General features: G+C 54.3%; 1 protein-coding gene across 4 annotated transcripts in view; it reads right to left on the reverse strand.

Moving 5' to 3' along the window:
• LOC137300209 (histone-lysine N-methyltransferase EZH2-like) overlaps positions 1-16,994 on the reverse strand; it is a 42,480-nt gene that overhangs the window by 14,149 nt on the left and 11,337 nt on the right. For all 4 annotated transcript variants that reach the window (XM_067969302.1, XM_067969303.1, XM_067969304.1 and 1 more), the window contains 8 exons: positions 15,521-15,623; positions 15,152-15,315; positions 9,399-9,490; positions 8,518-8,713; positions 7,910-8,394; positions 5,585-5,679; positions 3,911-3,951; positions 2,464-2,589 (listed from right to left, as the gene is read on the reverse strand). In XM_067969302.1, the coding sequence (XP_067825403.1) occupies positions 2,464-2,589; positions 3,911-3,951; positions 5,585-5,679; positions 7,910-8,394; positions 8,518-8,713; positions 9,399-9,490; positions 15,152-15,315; positions 15,521-15,623 (1,302 nt within the window). The remainder of the gene's footprint in view (positions 1-2,463; positions 2,590-3,910; positions 3,952-5,584; positions 5,680-7,909; positions 8,395-8,517; positions 8,714-9,398; positions 9,491-15,151; positions 15,316-15,520; positions 15,624-16,994) is intronic.

A 16,994-nucleotide genomic window follows, 5' to 3' on the forward strand; every position in this document is an offset into this window, starting at 1 on the left:
CCTTCCATTTTCGATGCTCCTCTTTTCTCCTTCAAAATTCATTTTTGCACTGGCCCTTTAAACATTCCAGTTCACATCACATCATGCGGGTGTGCAGCACCTACTGCACGGGCAGACTCACAAAACCAGCAAAATTAAGCTCCTTCAAGTGAGTTGTGATCGCTCAATCCAAGGCACTAAAATTATTTCCATGTTTCCCACGCGACTATTTACCCACCCGCTGACTTCCTGCCGCCATGAAAAAATCACGCCCAATGTGTCCAAATCTCAAACCCCATTTAGAAGGCGGGTCGACAGCTCGGGGTGGGAAAAGGGCCTTCTCCCCTCCCCCCCACTCCCCCACCCTCAACCTAACCCCTAATCCCACCCTTCCCCCTCCCCCCAACCCAACCCCTAATCCCACCCTTCCCCCTACCCCCTCCCTCACCCCAACCCCCCCTCACCACAACCCCTCACCCCGCCACACCCCCCTCCCTCTCACCCAAACACTCCCCCCTCCCCATCCCCTCCCCCAATCCTCCCCCTCATCCTAACCCCACCCCTCCCCCTCATCCCAACCCCACCCCTCCCCCTCATCCTAACCCCACCCCTCCCCCTCATCCTAACCCCACCCCTCCCCCTCATCCTAACCCCACCCCTCCCCCTCATCCTAACCCCACCCCTCCCCCTCATCCTAACCCCACCCCTCCCCCTCATCCTAACCCCACCACCCCCCTCATCCTAACCCCACCCCCTCATCCTAACCCCACCCCCTCATCCTAACCCCACCCCCTCATCCTAACCCCACCCCCTCATCCTAACCCCACCCCCCCCCTCATCCTAACCCACCCCCCCCCACTCATCCTAACCCCACCCCCCCCCACTCATCCTAACCCCCCCCCTCATCCTAACCCCACCCCCCCTCATCCTAACCCCACCCCCCCCACTCATCCTAACCCCACCCCCCCCCACTCATCCTAACCCCACCCCCCCCAACTCATCCTAACCCCACCCCCCCCACTCATCCTAACCCCACCCCCCCCCACTCATCCTAACCCCACCCCCTCATCCTAACCCCACCCCCTCATCCTAACCCCACCCCCCCCCTCATCCTAACCCCACCCCCCCCTCATCCTAACCCCACCCCCCCCACTCATCCTAACCCCACCCCCCCCCACTCATCCTAACCCCCCCCCTCATCCTAACCCCACCCCCCCTCATCCTAACCCCACCCCCCCCACTCATCCTAACCCCACCCCCCCCCACTCATCCTAACCCCCCCCCTCATCCTAACCCCACCCCCCCTCATCCTAACCCCACCCCCCCCCACTCATCCTAACCCCCCCCCTCATCCTAACCCCACCCCCCCTCATCCTAACCCCACCCCCCCCCCACTCATCCTAACCCCACCCCCCCCAACTCATCCTAACCCCACCCCCCCCCACTCATCCTAACCCCACCCCCTCATCCTAACCCCACCCCCTCATCCTAACCCCACCCCCCCCCTCATCCTAACCCCACCCCCCCCTCATCCTAACCCCACCCCCCCCACTCATCCTAACCCCACCCCCCCCCACTCATCCTAACCCCACCCCCCCCACTCATCCTAACCCCACCCCCCCACTCATCCTAACCCCACCCCCCCCTCATCCTAACCCCACCCCCCCCACTCATCCTAACCCCACCCCCCCCCACTCATCCTAACCCCACCCCCCCCTCATCCTAACCCCACCCCCCCCTCATCCTAACCCCACCCCCCCCACTCATCCTAACCCCACCCCCCCCTCATCCTAACCCCACCCCCCCCACTCATCCTAACCCCACCCCCCCCCACTCATCCTAACCCCACCCCCCCCCACTCATCCTAACCCCACCCCCCCCTCATCCTAACCCACCCCCCCCCACTCATCCTAACCCCACCCCCCCCCACTCATCCTAACCCCACCCCCCCCTCATCCTAACCCCACCCCCCCCCACTCATCCTAACCCCACCCCCCCCCACTCATCCTAACCCCACCCCCCCACTCATCCTAACCCCACCCCCCCACTCATCGTAACCCCACCCCCCCCCTCATCCTAACCCCACCCCCCCCACTCATCCTAACCCCACCCCCCCTCATCCTAACCCCACCCCCCCCACTCATCCTAACCCCACCCCCCCCTCATCCTAACCCCACCCCCCCCCACTCATCCTAACCCCACCCCCCCCCACTCATCCTAACCCCACCCCCCCCTCATCCTAACCCCACCCCCCCCCACTCATCCTAACCCCACCCCCCCCACTCATCCTAACCCCACCCCCCCCTCATCCTAACCCCACCCCCCCCACTCATCCTAACCCCACCCCCCCCCCTCATCCTAACCCCACCCCCCCCACTCATCCTAACCCCACCCCCCCTCATCCTAACCCCACCCCCCCCACTCATCCTAACCCCACCCCCCCTCACCGGATGGGTAACGAGTCCAGCCGCACAATTGACTTACACTCCGAGCTGCACTGACAGAACTTTTCACAGAAATTCTGGGCGGTGACACACGGACAGGTCACGTCACACGCGTGCTCGGGGTGGTCACATGGCTGGTAATTGTAAACCTGATTGGAGGAATTATCTGAAATAGAAAAAAGCACAAAATGTTCAAATAAACCCATGGACCCGAGTAACAGCCCCTCCTCCCCCCAGACACCCCCACAAACCCCGTCCCGAGACCCCCTCCTCCCAGCCCCTCCCTCCCCCCAGACACCCCCACAAACCCCGTCCCGAGACCCCCTCCTCCCAGCCCCTCCCTCCCCCCAGACACCCCCACAAACCCCGTCCCGAGACCCCCTCCTCCCAGCCCCTCCCTCCCCCCAGACACCCCCACAAACCCCGTCCCGAGGCCCCCCTCCTCCCAGACCCTCCCTCCCCCCAGACACCCCCACAAACCCCGTCCCGAGGCCCCCCTCCTCCCAGACCCTCCCTCCCCCCAGACACCCCCACAAACCCCGTCCCGAGACCCCCTCCCCACAGACCCGCCACAGACCGCCCCTCCCCCACAGTCCCCCCCCTCCCCCAAGGAGGGTCAGTCCCGAGGGAGCGCTGCACCGTCGGAGGTGTCGTGTTTAGATGAGATGTTAAACTGAGAGCTCGTACCCCTGGTCAGGGTAAAAGGCGCTCTATTAATACAGGCTCGTTCTTATCTTTCCTAACAGTGTAGTGCGGAGTCTAGAAAGCCCATCACAGAGTGGCACAGGGCTGGGCACTGCCCGGGTGGGCACTGCCGAGGTGCCAGCAGCAGTGGATGACTGAGCGATGTCCTCACTCTTCGCACACAGGCGCCTGTCACCACGAGGCACCAACCAGAACTTGGGGGGTGTACAGGGGGCGCCAGCGCGAGGCCGGGCGCACTCGGGGGGCGCCAGCGCGAGGCCGGGCGCACTCGGGGGGCGCCAGCGCGAGGCCGGGCGCACTCGGGGGGCGCCAGCGCGAGGCCGGGCGCACTCGGGGGGCGCCAGCGCGAGGCCGGGCGCACTCGGGGGGCGCCAGCGCGAGGCCGGGCGCACTCGGGGGGCGCCAGCGCGAGGCCGGGCGCACTCGGGGGGCGCCAGCGCGAGGCCGGGCGCACTCGGGGGGCGCCAGCGCGAGGCCGGGCGCACTCGGGGGGCGCCAGCGCGAGGCCGGGCGCACTCGGGGGGCGCCAGCGCGAGGCCGGGCGCACTCGGGGGGCGCCAGCGCGAGGCCGGGCGCACTCGGGGGGCGCCAGCGCGAGGCCGGGCGCACTCGGGGGGCGCCAGCGCGAGGCCGGGCGCACTCGGGGGGCGCCAGCGCGAGGCCGGGCGCACTCGGGGGGCGCCAGCGCGAGGCCGGGCGCACACACGGGGCGCAGACTGAGATATGGGGTTTATTGAACATTGGCTCCTCAGGGATGGTGAGGGGGCTCGGTGGGCACTGACCTTTCTTGAGTTGGATTCTCCTGCAATGCGCTGCCCACAATCTGCAACAGAGAAGCAGATGTAAAGGTTTGTTCTGTCCCAGTTGTAGTGTTTATAGATCAGCGGTTATAAAGTAAAGTACAGACAGCACGGTAGAACCATGGAACCACTGAAGAGGTACAGCACAGAAGGGGGCCATTTGGCCCATCGTGTCCGCGCCGGCTCGAAGAACAACCAGGTGCCCATTCTAATCCCACCTTCCAGCACCCGGTCCGTAGCCCTGCAGCTTACAGCACTTTAGGTGCAGGTCCAGGTACTTTTTAAAAAGAGTTGAGGGTCCCTGCCTCTACCATTAATTCGGGCAGCGAATTCCATACACCCACCACCCTCTGGGTAAAAAAAGTTTTCCTCATGTCCCCTCTAATCCTTCCGCCAATCAGCTTAAATCTATGTCCTCTAGTTCTTGAACTCTCCGCTAGGGGAAACAGGTACTTCCTGTCTATTCTATCTGGGCCCCTCATAATTTTGTACACCTCAATCAAGTCTCCCCTCAGCCTCCTCTGCTCCAACCTTCACAACCTTACTGCCACCTTCAGGGACCTGTGCACATGCACTCCAAGGTCTCTCACTTCCTCTACCCCTCAATATATTCCCGTTTACTGCGTATTCCCTTTTACTGTTTGCCCTCCCTAAGTGCATTACCTCACATTTCTCCGGGTTGAACTCCATTTGCCACTTCTCCGCCCACTCCACCAACCCATTGATATCTTCTTGGAGTCTACAACTATCCTCTTCACTATCAACTACACGGCCAATTTTTGTGTCGTCTGCAAATTTGCCAATCATGCCCCCTACATTCAAGTCCAAATCATTAATATATACCACGTACATGGTGAGGGGGGAAGAGGCGAGAGGAGAGAGGACTGAGAGACTCCAAGTCTCATCCACTCCTCACACCAACGCCCCTCATTATCCTGTAATGGGGAGTGTCCCAAGTCAGCCAACATAGAGCCTAACCAGATACATTGCATCAAATCCGTGTGTCACTGACTCTTCTCCTATCCCAGAACATCACTGAATGCCTGATAAAGACCATGTCCCTTTAAATATGGTCAATAAATTCTGGCTGTACCTCACCCTGGAGAATCCGTATATACTTGAACTGCAGGAACCTGGCCTGGAGCGAGCCCAGTAACCAGGCCTCTCTGCTTCTCAAACCGACACAAGACATATATCGTCTGTGTCAGATCTGTGCAACTCCTATAGAAATAGAGAAGTTTACAGCACAGATGGAGGCCATTCAGCCCATTGTGTCTGTGCTGACTCTTTGCCACAGCAATATAGAACCAATCCCACTGCACTTCTCTTTCTGGCTATTTTAATGTTTCTAGCACTAGCCCAATCCCACTCTCAGCAAGCTCCCAGTACGTCCTTCATTGCACTCCGTAAACTCATTTCCTCCCAGACTGTTCTGTGAACCTGCCCTGATCTACCCTCCCTCACCTGCCCTGATCTACCCTCCCTCACCTGCCCTGATCTACCCTCCCTCACCTGCCCTGATCTACCCTCCCTCACCTGCCCTGATCTACCCTCCCTCACCTGCCCTGATCTACCCTCCCTCACCTGCCCTGATCTACCCTCCCTCACCTGCCCTGATCTACCCTCCCTCACCTGCCCTGATCTACCCTCCCTCACCTGTGCTTTCTCTTTTTTTTCTGTGGAGACAGGACTTGATCCTCAGTGGGCACCTTGTGAATGATGGAAGATTCCTTCACCGCAAACTCGTACACCTGGAGAGAGGATACACGGCTCAGAGAAAAAGGATTTAATCAGACCCCGCTGGTGCCATGAACATAGGAGCAGGAGGTGGCCATTCAGCCCCTCGAGCCTGTTCCACCATTTAATCAGATTGTGACTGATCTATCTTAACTCCATTTACCTGCCTTTATTCCATATCCCTCGATAACCTCACCCAACAAAAATCTATTAAATCTCAGTCTTAAAAGCACCAACTGCCCCCCCAGCACCCACAGCCTTTTGGGAGAGAGAGTTCCAGATTCCACTCCCCTGCGTGTGAAGAAATGTTTCCTGATTTGAGTGCTTTGATTCACAGTTCAGTCAAGGTGGAAATGTGGGGCTTGATTCTTGCTAAAACTGAAGTAATGGCAGCTAATTGAATGAGGTATTGCGATATTCTCACAGAAAAAGGTTCAAGAACGGGTGTTGGATGAGATACTTTAGAATTTGACAAGGCTTTGGTCAGCGGCTCCCTCGAGCTCAGAGTCTGTAACGTGGTGAATTCTCCGGTGAGGAAATGAGAGATTAAGGGATAAATTTTAACCTCCATCCCGGAGGGGAGCGGGGGGAATGATTTCCGGGTGCAAGCCCCAGAAGGTAAGTGGGCCGGTCACAATGGCACTTCAGGATTTCACACCCGGCAGCCAGCCTGATTGACAGGCCGACTGGCTGTTGGGCAGGAAGGCCTGCGGTAGCAGGCTGCAGCCGGGGATTAGAGGGAGGGAAGGATCATAGGCCCAGGAGAAGATGGGGGGCTGAGGAAGAGAGCAGCGGGGGACTGAGAAGAAGATCGGAGGTCGCTGGAGGTCGGGTGAAGAGTGGGAGGGTCAGTGGATCGCGGGAGTCCTGTCGGCCAGGATGAAGATTCCTGCTCCTCCAGGCCCACAAGCAGCGCAATAAAGGCCCTCACTCAACTCGTGGATCTGGCCCTTCCCACCTGAATGCGAAGTGATGGCAAACCCGAACAGGTACGGTTAAATTTGTTTTATTTTTCCAAAGTACCTCAAATACCTCAACGAGGTACGTTGCCCTTTTAAGTATCGGCCCGCAGCTTCAAGTGGGATCGGGACTCCCTGGAGTCTGCTCTCCACATGCAGACAATCCTGCCTGGGTTAAACCCAGAAGCAGGAATGTTGGAGTCGGGATATGGTCCCGCTCTGAAGACAGTGGATTTTTACTGCCCTCCCACCGTCAACCCACCCGTTCTTGGGGGTTAAAATTTACCCCGAACTGTCTGCGTAATTGTTGTCTATGATAGTTATCACTATAGACATTATCTTTGATAGCCAATAAATGCCTTTGAACCTTATTATCTTGACAAACAACTTATAAACTTATAAGTAAGACACCTATTCTCAAACACTGTACCCCAGTGAGAGTCAGTGTCTGTGGAACTGTCCCCCAGTGAGGGTCAGTGTCTGTGGAACTGTCCCCCAGTGAGGGTCAGTGTGTGTGGAACTGTCCCCCACTGAGAGTCAGTGTCTGTGGAACTGTCCCCCACTGAGAGTCAGTGTCTGTGGAACTGTCCCCCAGTGAGAGTCAGTGTCTGTGGAACTGTCCCCCAGTGAGGGTCAGTGTGTGTGGAACTGTCCCCCACTGAGAGTCAGTGTCTGTGGAACTGTCCCCCAGTGAGAGTCAGTGTCTGTGGAACTGTACCCCACTGAGAGTCAGTGTGTGTGGAACTGTCCCCCACTGAGAGTCAGTGTCTGTGGAACTGTCCCCCAGTGAGAGTCAGTGTCTGTGGAACTGTCCCCCAGTGAGGGTCAGTGTGTGTGGAACTGTCCCCCAGTGAGAGTCAGTGTCTGTGGAACTGTCCCCCACTGAGAGTCAGTGTCTGTGGAACTGTCCCCCAGTGAGAGTCAGTGTCTGTGGAACTGTCCCCCACTGAGAGTCAGTGTGTGTGGAACTGTCCCCCAGTGAGAGTCAGTGTGTGTGGAACTGTCCCCCAGTGAGGGTCAGTGTCTGTGGAACTGTCCCCCAGTGAGAGTCAGTGTCTGTGGAACTGTCCCCCAGTAAGCGTCAGTGTCTGTGGAACTGTCCCCCAGTGAGAGTCAGTGTCTGAGGAACTGAACCCCAGTGAGAGTCAGTGTCTGTGGTTCTGTATCCGAGGGAGAGTCAGTGTCTGTGGTTCTGTACCCCAGTGAGAGTCAGTGAGTGTGGAACTGCTGTTAACACTCTCCCTACCTGTCCCTCAGTAACTAGTCCTGTTAACACTCTCCCTACCTGTCTGCAGCTCTTGGTTTTCATCAGCCTGGCGATGGCACAGAAGTTGTTGAAATATGTTCCATGCAACACGCGGAAGAGAGATTCCTCGGCACTGATCCACTCGACATGCTCTGGGCTCACACTGCGCTCTTCCAGCCCGGGGGTCCCGCACAGCCCGGGGGTCCCGCACAGCCCGGGGGTCTCGCTGTGCCCGGGGGTCCCGGACTGCCCGGGGGTCCCGCACAGCCCCGGGGTCTCGCTGTGCCCCGGGGTCTCGCTGTGTCCGGGGGTCCCGCACTGCCCGGGGGACCCGCACTGCCCGGGGGTCCCGCACTGCCCGGGGGTCCCGCACTGCCCGGGGGTCCCGCACTGCCCGGGGGACCCGCACTGCCCGGGGGACCCGCACTGCCCAGTGGTCTCGCAGAGATCATCTGTCTCGCACGGTCCAGACATTGGCTTCAACTTGACTGGCGTCTGGCTGCGGGAGCTTCCCTCTGACAAATCTAAAAAACAAATATCGATGGAGTTAAAAGCCAGACCGGGGGTGGGGGTGCGGTGGGGGGAGGGGGGGGAGGTGGGGGGTCGGAGGGGGGAGGGGGGTTTCGATTGGGATTCAAATGAGTTACCTGAGAAACTCTGGGAGTTTTCGCCGCTGCATTCCCGATCACTGTCGGCATCTTTCATCTCACTGACGGTGGGCGGGGGGGCACTGGGTTGGTTCCAGTTGCCGTGGCGATGCTTCCTGCGGCGCCCCCCGCAGCGCTTTGCCCGGGTTTTATTTTGAATGGCGGTGAGAGAGGCAGAAAATTCCTTGGCTCCGTCCTATGGCGGAGAATCAGCAACGATTCACATCACAGGATCTGCTCAAACCCGACAATATTAACCTCTCCCCGGCACCAAACCAGCCGGAGACCAGGCCCCCCCCACTCCCTCCCCCTCCCCTCCCCTCCCTCCCCTCCCCGCCACTCCCTCCCTCCCCTCCCCTCGCCCGCCACTCCCTCCCTCCCCTCCCCCTCCGCTCCCCCTCCTCCCGCCACTCCCCTCCCCCGCCCCTCCCCCTCCCCCCCGCCACCCCTCCCCTCCCCTCGCCCACCACTCCCTCCCTCCCCCTCCCCCCCGCCACTCCCTCCCCCCTCCCCTGCCACACTCTCCCTGCCCTCCCCCCCACTCCATCCTTCGACCTCCCTCCCCTCTACACCCCCTCATTACTCCCATCCCTCCCGCTCTACCCCTCCCCTTCCCTCACCCTCCCTCAACCCCCTGCCCAACCTCCCTTCCCCCTCACCCTCATCCCCTCCACCTCCACCTCCCTTCACCCGCATCCCCTCCACCCATGTGCTGATTGACCAGGAGCGGCTGCACAGTGAATCCCGTAGGAATTGTGAGCATTGAGTGGTCGGCTCCATGAATCCTGCAGGAATGGAGACAGGTCCTCGTGAGTGGCCATGATATTGCTCAGGTTAACTCCCATCCCGTAATACAGGACAAATATTTAATGGACATTCACCAGGAGCATGAAGCAGTCTGTTCCACAAGGTTCCATTTCCACCGATATCTCTTTATTCTTCCGTTTGTACATGTTTGGAGTTGCGTGAAAAGCTGCAAAAGTGAAAAACATATTGTAGCAAATCTCTACAACAGGCACAAACTCTCACACTCACTAAAACAAAGGCACACGTATATTACATAGAATGAACAGCAGAGAAACAGGCCATTCGGCCCAACAGGTCGATGCCGTGTTTATGCTCCACATGAGCCTCCTCTCAACCCTCTTCATCTAACCTTATCCTTCTATTTGTTTCTCCCTCATGTGATTATCGAGCTTCCCTTAAATGTATCTACACTATTCACTATTCCCCCACCATCAACATCCTGGGGGTCACCATTGACCAGAAACTTAACTGGACCAGACACATAAATATTGTGGCTACGAGAGCAGGTCAGAGGCTGGGTATTCTGCGGCGAGTGACTCACCTCCTGACTCCCCAAAGCCTTTCCACCATCTACAAGGCACAAGTCAGGAGTGTGATGGAATACTCTCCACTTGTCTGGATGAGTGCAGCTCCAACAACACTCAAGAAGCTCGACACCATCCAGGACATAGCAGCCCGCTTGATTGGCACCCCATCCACCACCCTAAACATTCACTCCCTTCACCACCGGCACACAGTGGCTGCAGTGTGTACCATCCACAGGATGCACTGCAGCAACTCGCCAAGGCTTCTTCGACAGCACCTCCCAAACCCACGACTTCTACCACCTAGAAGGACAAGAGCAGCGGGCACATGGGAACAACACCACCTGCACGTTCCCCTCCAAGTCACACACCATCCCGACTTGGAAATATATCGCCGTTCCTTCATCGTCGCTGGGTCAAAATCCTGGAACTCCCTTCCTAACAGCACTGTGGGAGAACCGTCACCACACGGACTGCAGCGGTTCAAGAAGGCGGCTCACCACCACCTTCTCAAGGGCAATTAGGGATGGGCAATAAATGCTGGCCTCGCCAGCGACGCCCACATCCCATGAACGAATAAAAAAAAACCTCAACTATTCCTTGTGGGAGCAAGTTCCACATTCCATCCACTCTCTGGGTAAAGAAGTTTCTCCTGAATTCCCTATTGGATTTATTTGTGATTATCTTATATTTATGGCCCCCTAGTTCTGGTCTCCCCACAAGTGGAAACATCTTCTCAACATCTACCCTATCAAACCCTTTCATAATCTTAAAGATCTCTATCAGGTCACCCCTCAGTCTTCTCTTTTCTAGAGATATTTATATCCTCTCAGTTCCGGTATCATCTTAGTAAATCTTTTTTGCACCTTCTCCAGTGCCTCTATATCCGTTTTATTATACATGATGTGGAGATGCCGGTGATGGACTGGGGTGGACAAATGTAAGGAGTCGCACAGCACCAGGTTATAGTCCAACAGCTTTATTTGAAATCACAAGCTTTCGGAGCTTTGCTTCACCTGACGAAGGAGGAAGGCTCCGAAAGCTTGTGATTTCAAATAAAGCTGTTGGACTATAATCTGGTGTTGTACGACTCCTTACGTTTTATAATATGGAGACCAGAACTGTGCACAATACTCCAAGTGTGGTCTAACCAAGGTTCTACACAAGTTTAACATAACTTCTCTGCTTTTCAATTCTATCCCTCTAGAAATGAACCCCAGTGCTTGGTTTTGTTTTTTTTAAATTAACCTGTGTCGCTCCTTTTATTGATTTTTATATCTGTACCCCCAGATCCCTCTGCTCCTCTATCCTGTTTAGACTCTTATTATCCGAGCAGTGTGTGGCCTCCTTATTCTTCCTACCGAAACGCACCACCTCACACTTATCCATATTGAAATTCATTTGCCAATTACACACCCATTCTGTAAGTTTATTAATACCTTCCTGTATTTTGTCGCAGTCCTCCTCAGTATTAACTACACCCCCAATTTGGTGTCATCCGCAAATTTTGAAATTGTACTTCTGATTCCCGAGTCCAAATCATTTATGTAAATTGTGAACAGTGGTCCCAGCACCGATCCCTGGGGAACACCACTTCCCACCTTTTGCCAGTCTGAGTAGCTACCCTTAACCCCTACTCTCTGTTTTCCATTTTGTAGCCAGCTTGCTATCAATTCTGCTACCTGCCCCCTGACTCCATATGCTCTGACCTTAGTCATGAGTCTACAATGCGGTACCTTATTGAAGGCCTTTTGAAAATCCAAATATATTACATCTACTGCACTACCCTTGTCTACTCTTTCTGTTATTTCTTCAAAGAATTCAGTAAGGTTGGTCAAGCATGAAATCCGTGCTGACTATTCTTTATTATATTTTCAGTTTCTAGATGTTTTTCTATTACATCTTTGAGTAAAGATTCCATTATTTTTCCTACCATCGATGTTAAGCAAATTGGTCTATAGTTCCCTGGACTGGTTCTATCTCTCTTTTTAAATACAGGAATCACATTAGCTGTCTGCCAGTCCTCTGGCACTATTCCCTTTTCTAGTGAATATATATATATATATACACACACACATATATAGTGCCTCTGCTATCTCCTCCCTAACTTCTTGTAATATTCGCGGATGCAATCCATCCGGACCAGGGGTTTTATCCTCCCTAAGTTTGATTAGTTTATCAATTATCTCCCCCCTTTCCATCTTAAATGCCTTTATATCTTTTGTGATTCTTCTATTGTCATGCCCACCATGTTAGCCCCCCTAGTAAAGACTGCGGCAAAGTAATTATTTAATATTTCTGCTATTTCGCAGTCGTTGCCTGTGAGCTTACTGTGTGTATCCCTTAGTGGCCCTATCCCTATCCTGATTTTTCTTTTGTTATTTATGTGTCTGTAGAATACTTCATTATTTCTTTTTATTTTCCTTGATAATTTAATTTTGTAGTTTCTCTTTGGCTTCCTAATTGTTTTTTTAAAATTACTTTCCTAACCTTTTCATATTCCCTTTTTTCATCCTCTCCTTTGTTTATGTATTTGATGTAAGCCTTTTTCTTTAGTTTCAATTTTGCCCCTTATTTCTTTATTTATCCATGGTGTGTCATTACTGGCTAGTTTGTTCTTGCTTTTTAGTGGGATATATTTCTCCTGGACTCTTTGATCCCCGTTTTAAGTATTTCCCACTGCTGTTCTATCCCTTTGCTTATCAGCAAAATTTTCCAGTTTATTTTCCCTAGTTCCATTCTCATCCCCTCAAAATCAGTTTTATTCCAATTTATTACTTTGGTCTTTATCTTATATACTTTTCAATCTTTATTTTAAACCTTATTATGTTGTGATTGCTATTACCCAGATGTTCCCCTATGCTTACTTCTCTTATCTGTTCCGGTTCATGAGATCATAAGAAAGTAAGAAATAGGAGCAGGAGTAGGCCATATGGCCCCTCGAGCCTGCTCCGCCATTCAGTGAGATCATGGCTGATCTTTAATCCAATTGCACTTTCCCGCCTAATCTCCATATCCCTTGATTCCCCTAGGGTCCAAAAATCTATCTATCTATCTCAGTCTCAACGACTGAGCAGCCACAGCCCTCTGGGGTAGAGAATTCCAAAGATTCACAACCCTCTGAGTGAAGAAATTCCTCCTCATCTCAGTCTTAAATGGCCGACCCCTTATTCTGCGACTATGCCCTCTAGTTCTAGACTTTCCAGCCAGGGGAAACAGCCTCTCAGCATCTACCCTGTCAAGCCCCCTCAGAATCTTATGTGTTTCAATGAGATCACCTCTCATTCTTCTAAACTCCAGTGAGTATAGGTCAATTCTACTCAATCTCTCATCAGAGGACAACCCTTTCATCCCAAGAATCAATCCAGTGAACCTTTGCTGCACCACCTCTAAGGCAAGTATATCCTTCCTTCGATAAGGAGACCAAAACTGTACACAGTACTCCAGGTGGGATCTCACCCTGTACAATTATAGTAAGACTTCCTTACTCTTGTACTCCAACCCCCTGCTATAAAGGCCAACTTGCCATTTGCCTTCCTAATTGCTCATTTCCTATTACTGGATCCAGCAGTGCTTCCTCTCCTCTTTTTCCATACTGGGTAAGAAAGGAGTCCCGCACACATTGTAAAAACTCCATTCCCTGTACCCCTTTATCTACCTGTTGCCAATTTATTTGGGGATAGTTAAAATCTCCCATGATTATTATTCTATGTCATTTCACATATTTCTTCCTCCACCTCCTTTCCACTATTAGATGGTCTGTAGTAAACCCCTATTAGTGTGATCGATCCCTTCTTGTCTTTTATTTCAATCCAGTCACAGCAAAACAAAGGCACGCTCACATGCGCACACTCACACGCACTCGCATGCGCACACTCACACGCACTCGCATGCGCACACTCACACGCACTCGCATGCGCACTCACACGCTCACACACTCACTCGCTCACACGCGCACTCGCACGCGCACTCGCACGCTCACTCGCACGCGCACTCGCACGCGCACTCGCACGCTCACTCGCACGCTCACTCGCACGCTCACTCGCTCGCACACTCACTCGCACGCTCACTCGCTCGCACACTCACTCGCACACTCACTCGCACACTCACTCGCACACCGTTTACAGGGGGAGTTGGTCCCACTCGCTGTTTCCCTTAGTTGTGGCGCGTTGGACAGCTGACATGAAGGGAGCCTTTGTGTTGGGCTCAGAGTCACGAGGTAGCGGTAAATTCTTGGAGGTCATGGAAAGGAGGTGACAATAAAAGGGGAAACGCCATTTAGCTGCTTCTTACCCATTTTTCTTCATTTTATTTCCTGCTGGCGTTTGTGCTCTTTTGAGTTTTTGCCCCATTTGATGTAAATTTTTTATCTCCCCCCCCCAGCAACACTACTGCCCCCAACGGGTTTCCCAAACGGAATCCCCCTGTCCAATATATACACAAGAGGAGCTCCTCCCAGCGATGCCCAGGTCAGGTCAGGCTGTACCAACAGTAATTATATAATGCCTTGAACATGTCCCACAATGCCTTACACAGAAAAAATAGATAAAAGTGCTGAAGGGACAGACAGCGAGCTCTGTGGGAGGGTCAGGCAGCTGGTCAAAAAGTTGAGTTTTGAGAAGGCATTTAAAGGAGGAGAGGGAAGCAAAATGGACAGAGGAGGAGTTTAGGGAGGGAGGTTCAGAGAGTGAGGCCCAGGCCCTGAACTAAAGGGGATGGAAGGACAACAGGCCAGAGTTGAGATGACAGTAGGTGTGAGGCTGGAGGAGCCTGTAAGGGGAGGGCTGCAACACATTAGGGAATAGGAGAGCCAGTATAGATCAGTGATGATGGGCAAGCAAGACTCTGTGGGAAAGAATACAGGTGGTTAAGTAGTGAAGAAGTTGGAGTTGATGGAGGTTGGAGGATGGGAGGCCAGTGAGGAGAAGTCAAGGTGTCAAAAGCTGAGGTATTGGTTCAGGGGTGTTGGTGCTGAGGAGGAAGCAGATGTTGTAGAGTTGAAAGTAAGAGTCTCAGTGTAGATCGGATGTGGGGCTTGGAGCTCAGCTCTAGGTTACAAAGGACACAAAGGTTTCACAAAGTGAAGTTCAGCCTGAGCAAGTGGCTGGGAGAGAGTGGACTTAATGGTGGTAATTAAAAACCATGGCTTCAGTCTTCCACATGTTGAGTTGGAGCACATCAGGCATTGTGATCCGACAAAATAGGAACATTACACTGAATTAAAAAGATCAAATTCCACCCCCACATCTAAGACTGGACATTATCTCCACCGTGTTGGTCAGCCGGGGTCTGTAGTTACTTACGGTGCAAGAAACAGTCGTACTTGAAGCATCGCCTGCAGAAGAGAGTGTGAAAGGAATGCAGGGACTGTTTACGCTGCACAGATTTAGCATTTGGTCCATCAATGTTTGGAGTGCACTCGGGGGGCAGTGTCGCTGGGTTGGAGAGTTCAGTCAGCTCCCAGTACCTGCAAAGCAGAAAGAGCAAATATCAATAACCAGCACAACAGGTCCAAACCCTGCCCCTTCTCCACAACCCACGCCAAGACTGGATTGTACAGCTGGTGGGCACCTCTCTGCTGCCAGCGCCACCCCTGCAGAGGGCTTGGGGGAGGGGCAGAGGGCGGGGAGGGGAGGGGTAGAGGGGTAGGGTGGGGGCATTGTCCGACTCACTTCTCTCTCAGGTCCTTCGATGAGCCCCTGTCTGGGAACATTACGGCGATCGCCCTGAAGATCTTGTCAGGTGGAAGCTTCCTGCTCGGTCTCTCGTCAGTCCCTGCAACATCCAGTGAGACCGGGGTTAAAGGAGCCGAACCAGACCAGACCCAGCCGAGCCACCCAGGTGAGCCAGACCCAGCCAAGCGGAGCCAGACTAGACCCGGCCGAGCCAGACTAGACCCGGCCGAGCCAGACTAGACCCGGCCGAGCCAGACTAGACCCGGCCGAGCCAGACTAGACCCGGCCGAGCCAGACAGCAAAATCAAAACTCATAATCTCACTGATGAAACCCAGCAGCGAAATCAAGACACGAGCAGGAGTGCTGTCTGCCCGTCCACCCCCACCGCAACCCGGCCCCCTCAACCCCCTCACTTCCCCCACCTGACCCCTCCCCTACCTGGCCCCCCTCGCCCACCCACCCGGACCCTCCCCACTCCCCAACCCCCTCCCTCCCTATTCCTCCACCCCCCCCCCCAACCTGGCTCATCTCTCCGCTCCCCCAGCCCCCTTACCTGGCCTCTCCCCGGCTCCCCCTCCCCCCCGGCTCCCCCCACCCCGCCCCTCAAGCAAACCTTCGGCTTTCCTTCCTCTGATCGCAGCCTCTCTGTAGCCCCCGCCCTGCGATCAGCTGACCCCCCCCCCCCACAACTCCGATTTCTTGTTTGCTGGGGACCGTCCTCTCAATTTGTCCGGCTGCCGGGTGGGAAACGGAAGAAGAAAATAATAACGAGCTCCTGCCATTAAATTCGGCAGAACATCCGTGTCCCCATGATTTCCCCCTCCCCCGCTCCCCTTCATAAAACACTGGTTAGGCCTCAGCCGGAGTATTGTGTTCAATTCTGGACACCACACTTTAGGAAGGATGTCCAGGCCTTAGAGAGGGTGCAGAGGAGATTTACTAGAATGGTGCCAGGGATGAGGGACTTCAGTTATGTGGGTAGACTGAAGAAGCTGGGGTTTTTCACCTTACAGTAGAGAAGGTTAAGGGGAGATTTGATAGATGTGTACAAGATCATGAACAGTTTTGACAGAGTAAAGGAGGAGAAACTGCTTCCACTGGCAGAAAAGTCAGTAACCAGAGGACACAGATTTAAGATAATTGGCAAAAGAGCCAGAGGGGAGATGAGGAGAAATGTTTTTACGCAGTGAGTTGTGATGATCTGGAACACGCTGCCTGAAAGGGCGGTGGAAGCAGATTCAATAATAACTTTCAAAAGGGAATTGGATAAATACTTGAAGGGAAAGAAATTGCAGGGCTCTGCGGAAAGAGCAGGGGAGTGGGACTAAGTGAATAGCTCTTTCAAAGTGCTGGCACAGGCACGATGGGCTGAACGGCCTCCTCCTGTGCTGTACCTACTATGATACCCACCACTTCCCTCTGCTACCCCTCTCTCCCACTCCCCCTCCACCCCCGTAAATATCGGGGCCA

The sequence above is a fragment of the Heptranchias perlo genome, chromosome 30, assembly GCF_035084215.1.
Source record: "Heptranchias perlo isolate sHepPer1 chromosome 30, sHepPer1.hap1, whole genome shotgun sequence".
NCBI lineage: Eukaryota > Metazoa > Chordata > Chondrichthyes > Hexanchiformes > Hexanchidae > Heptranchias > Heptranchias perlo.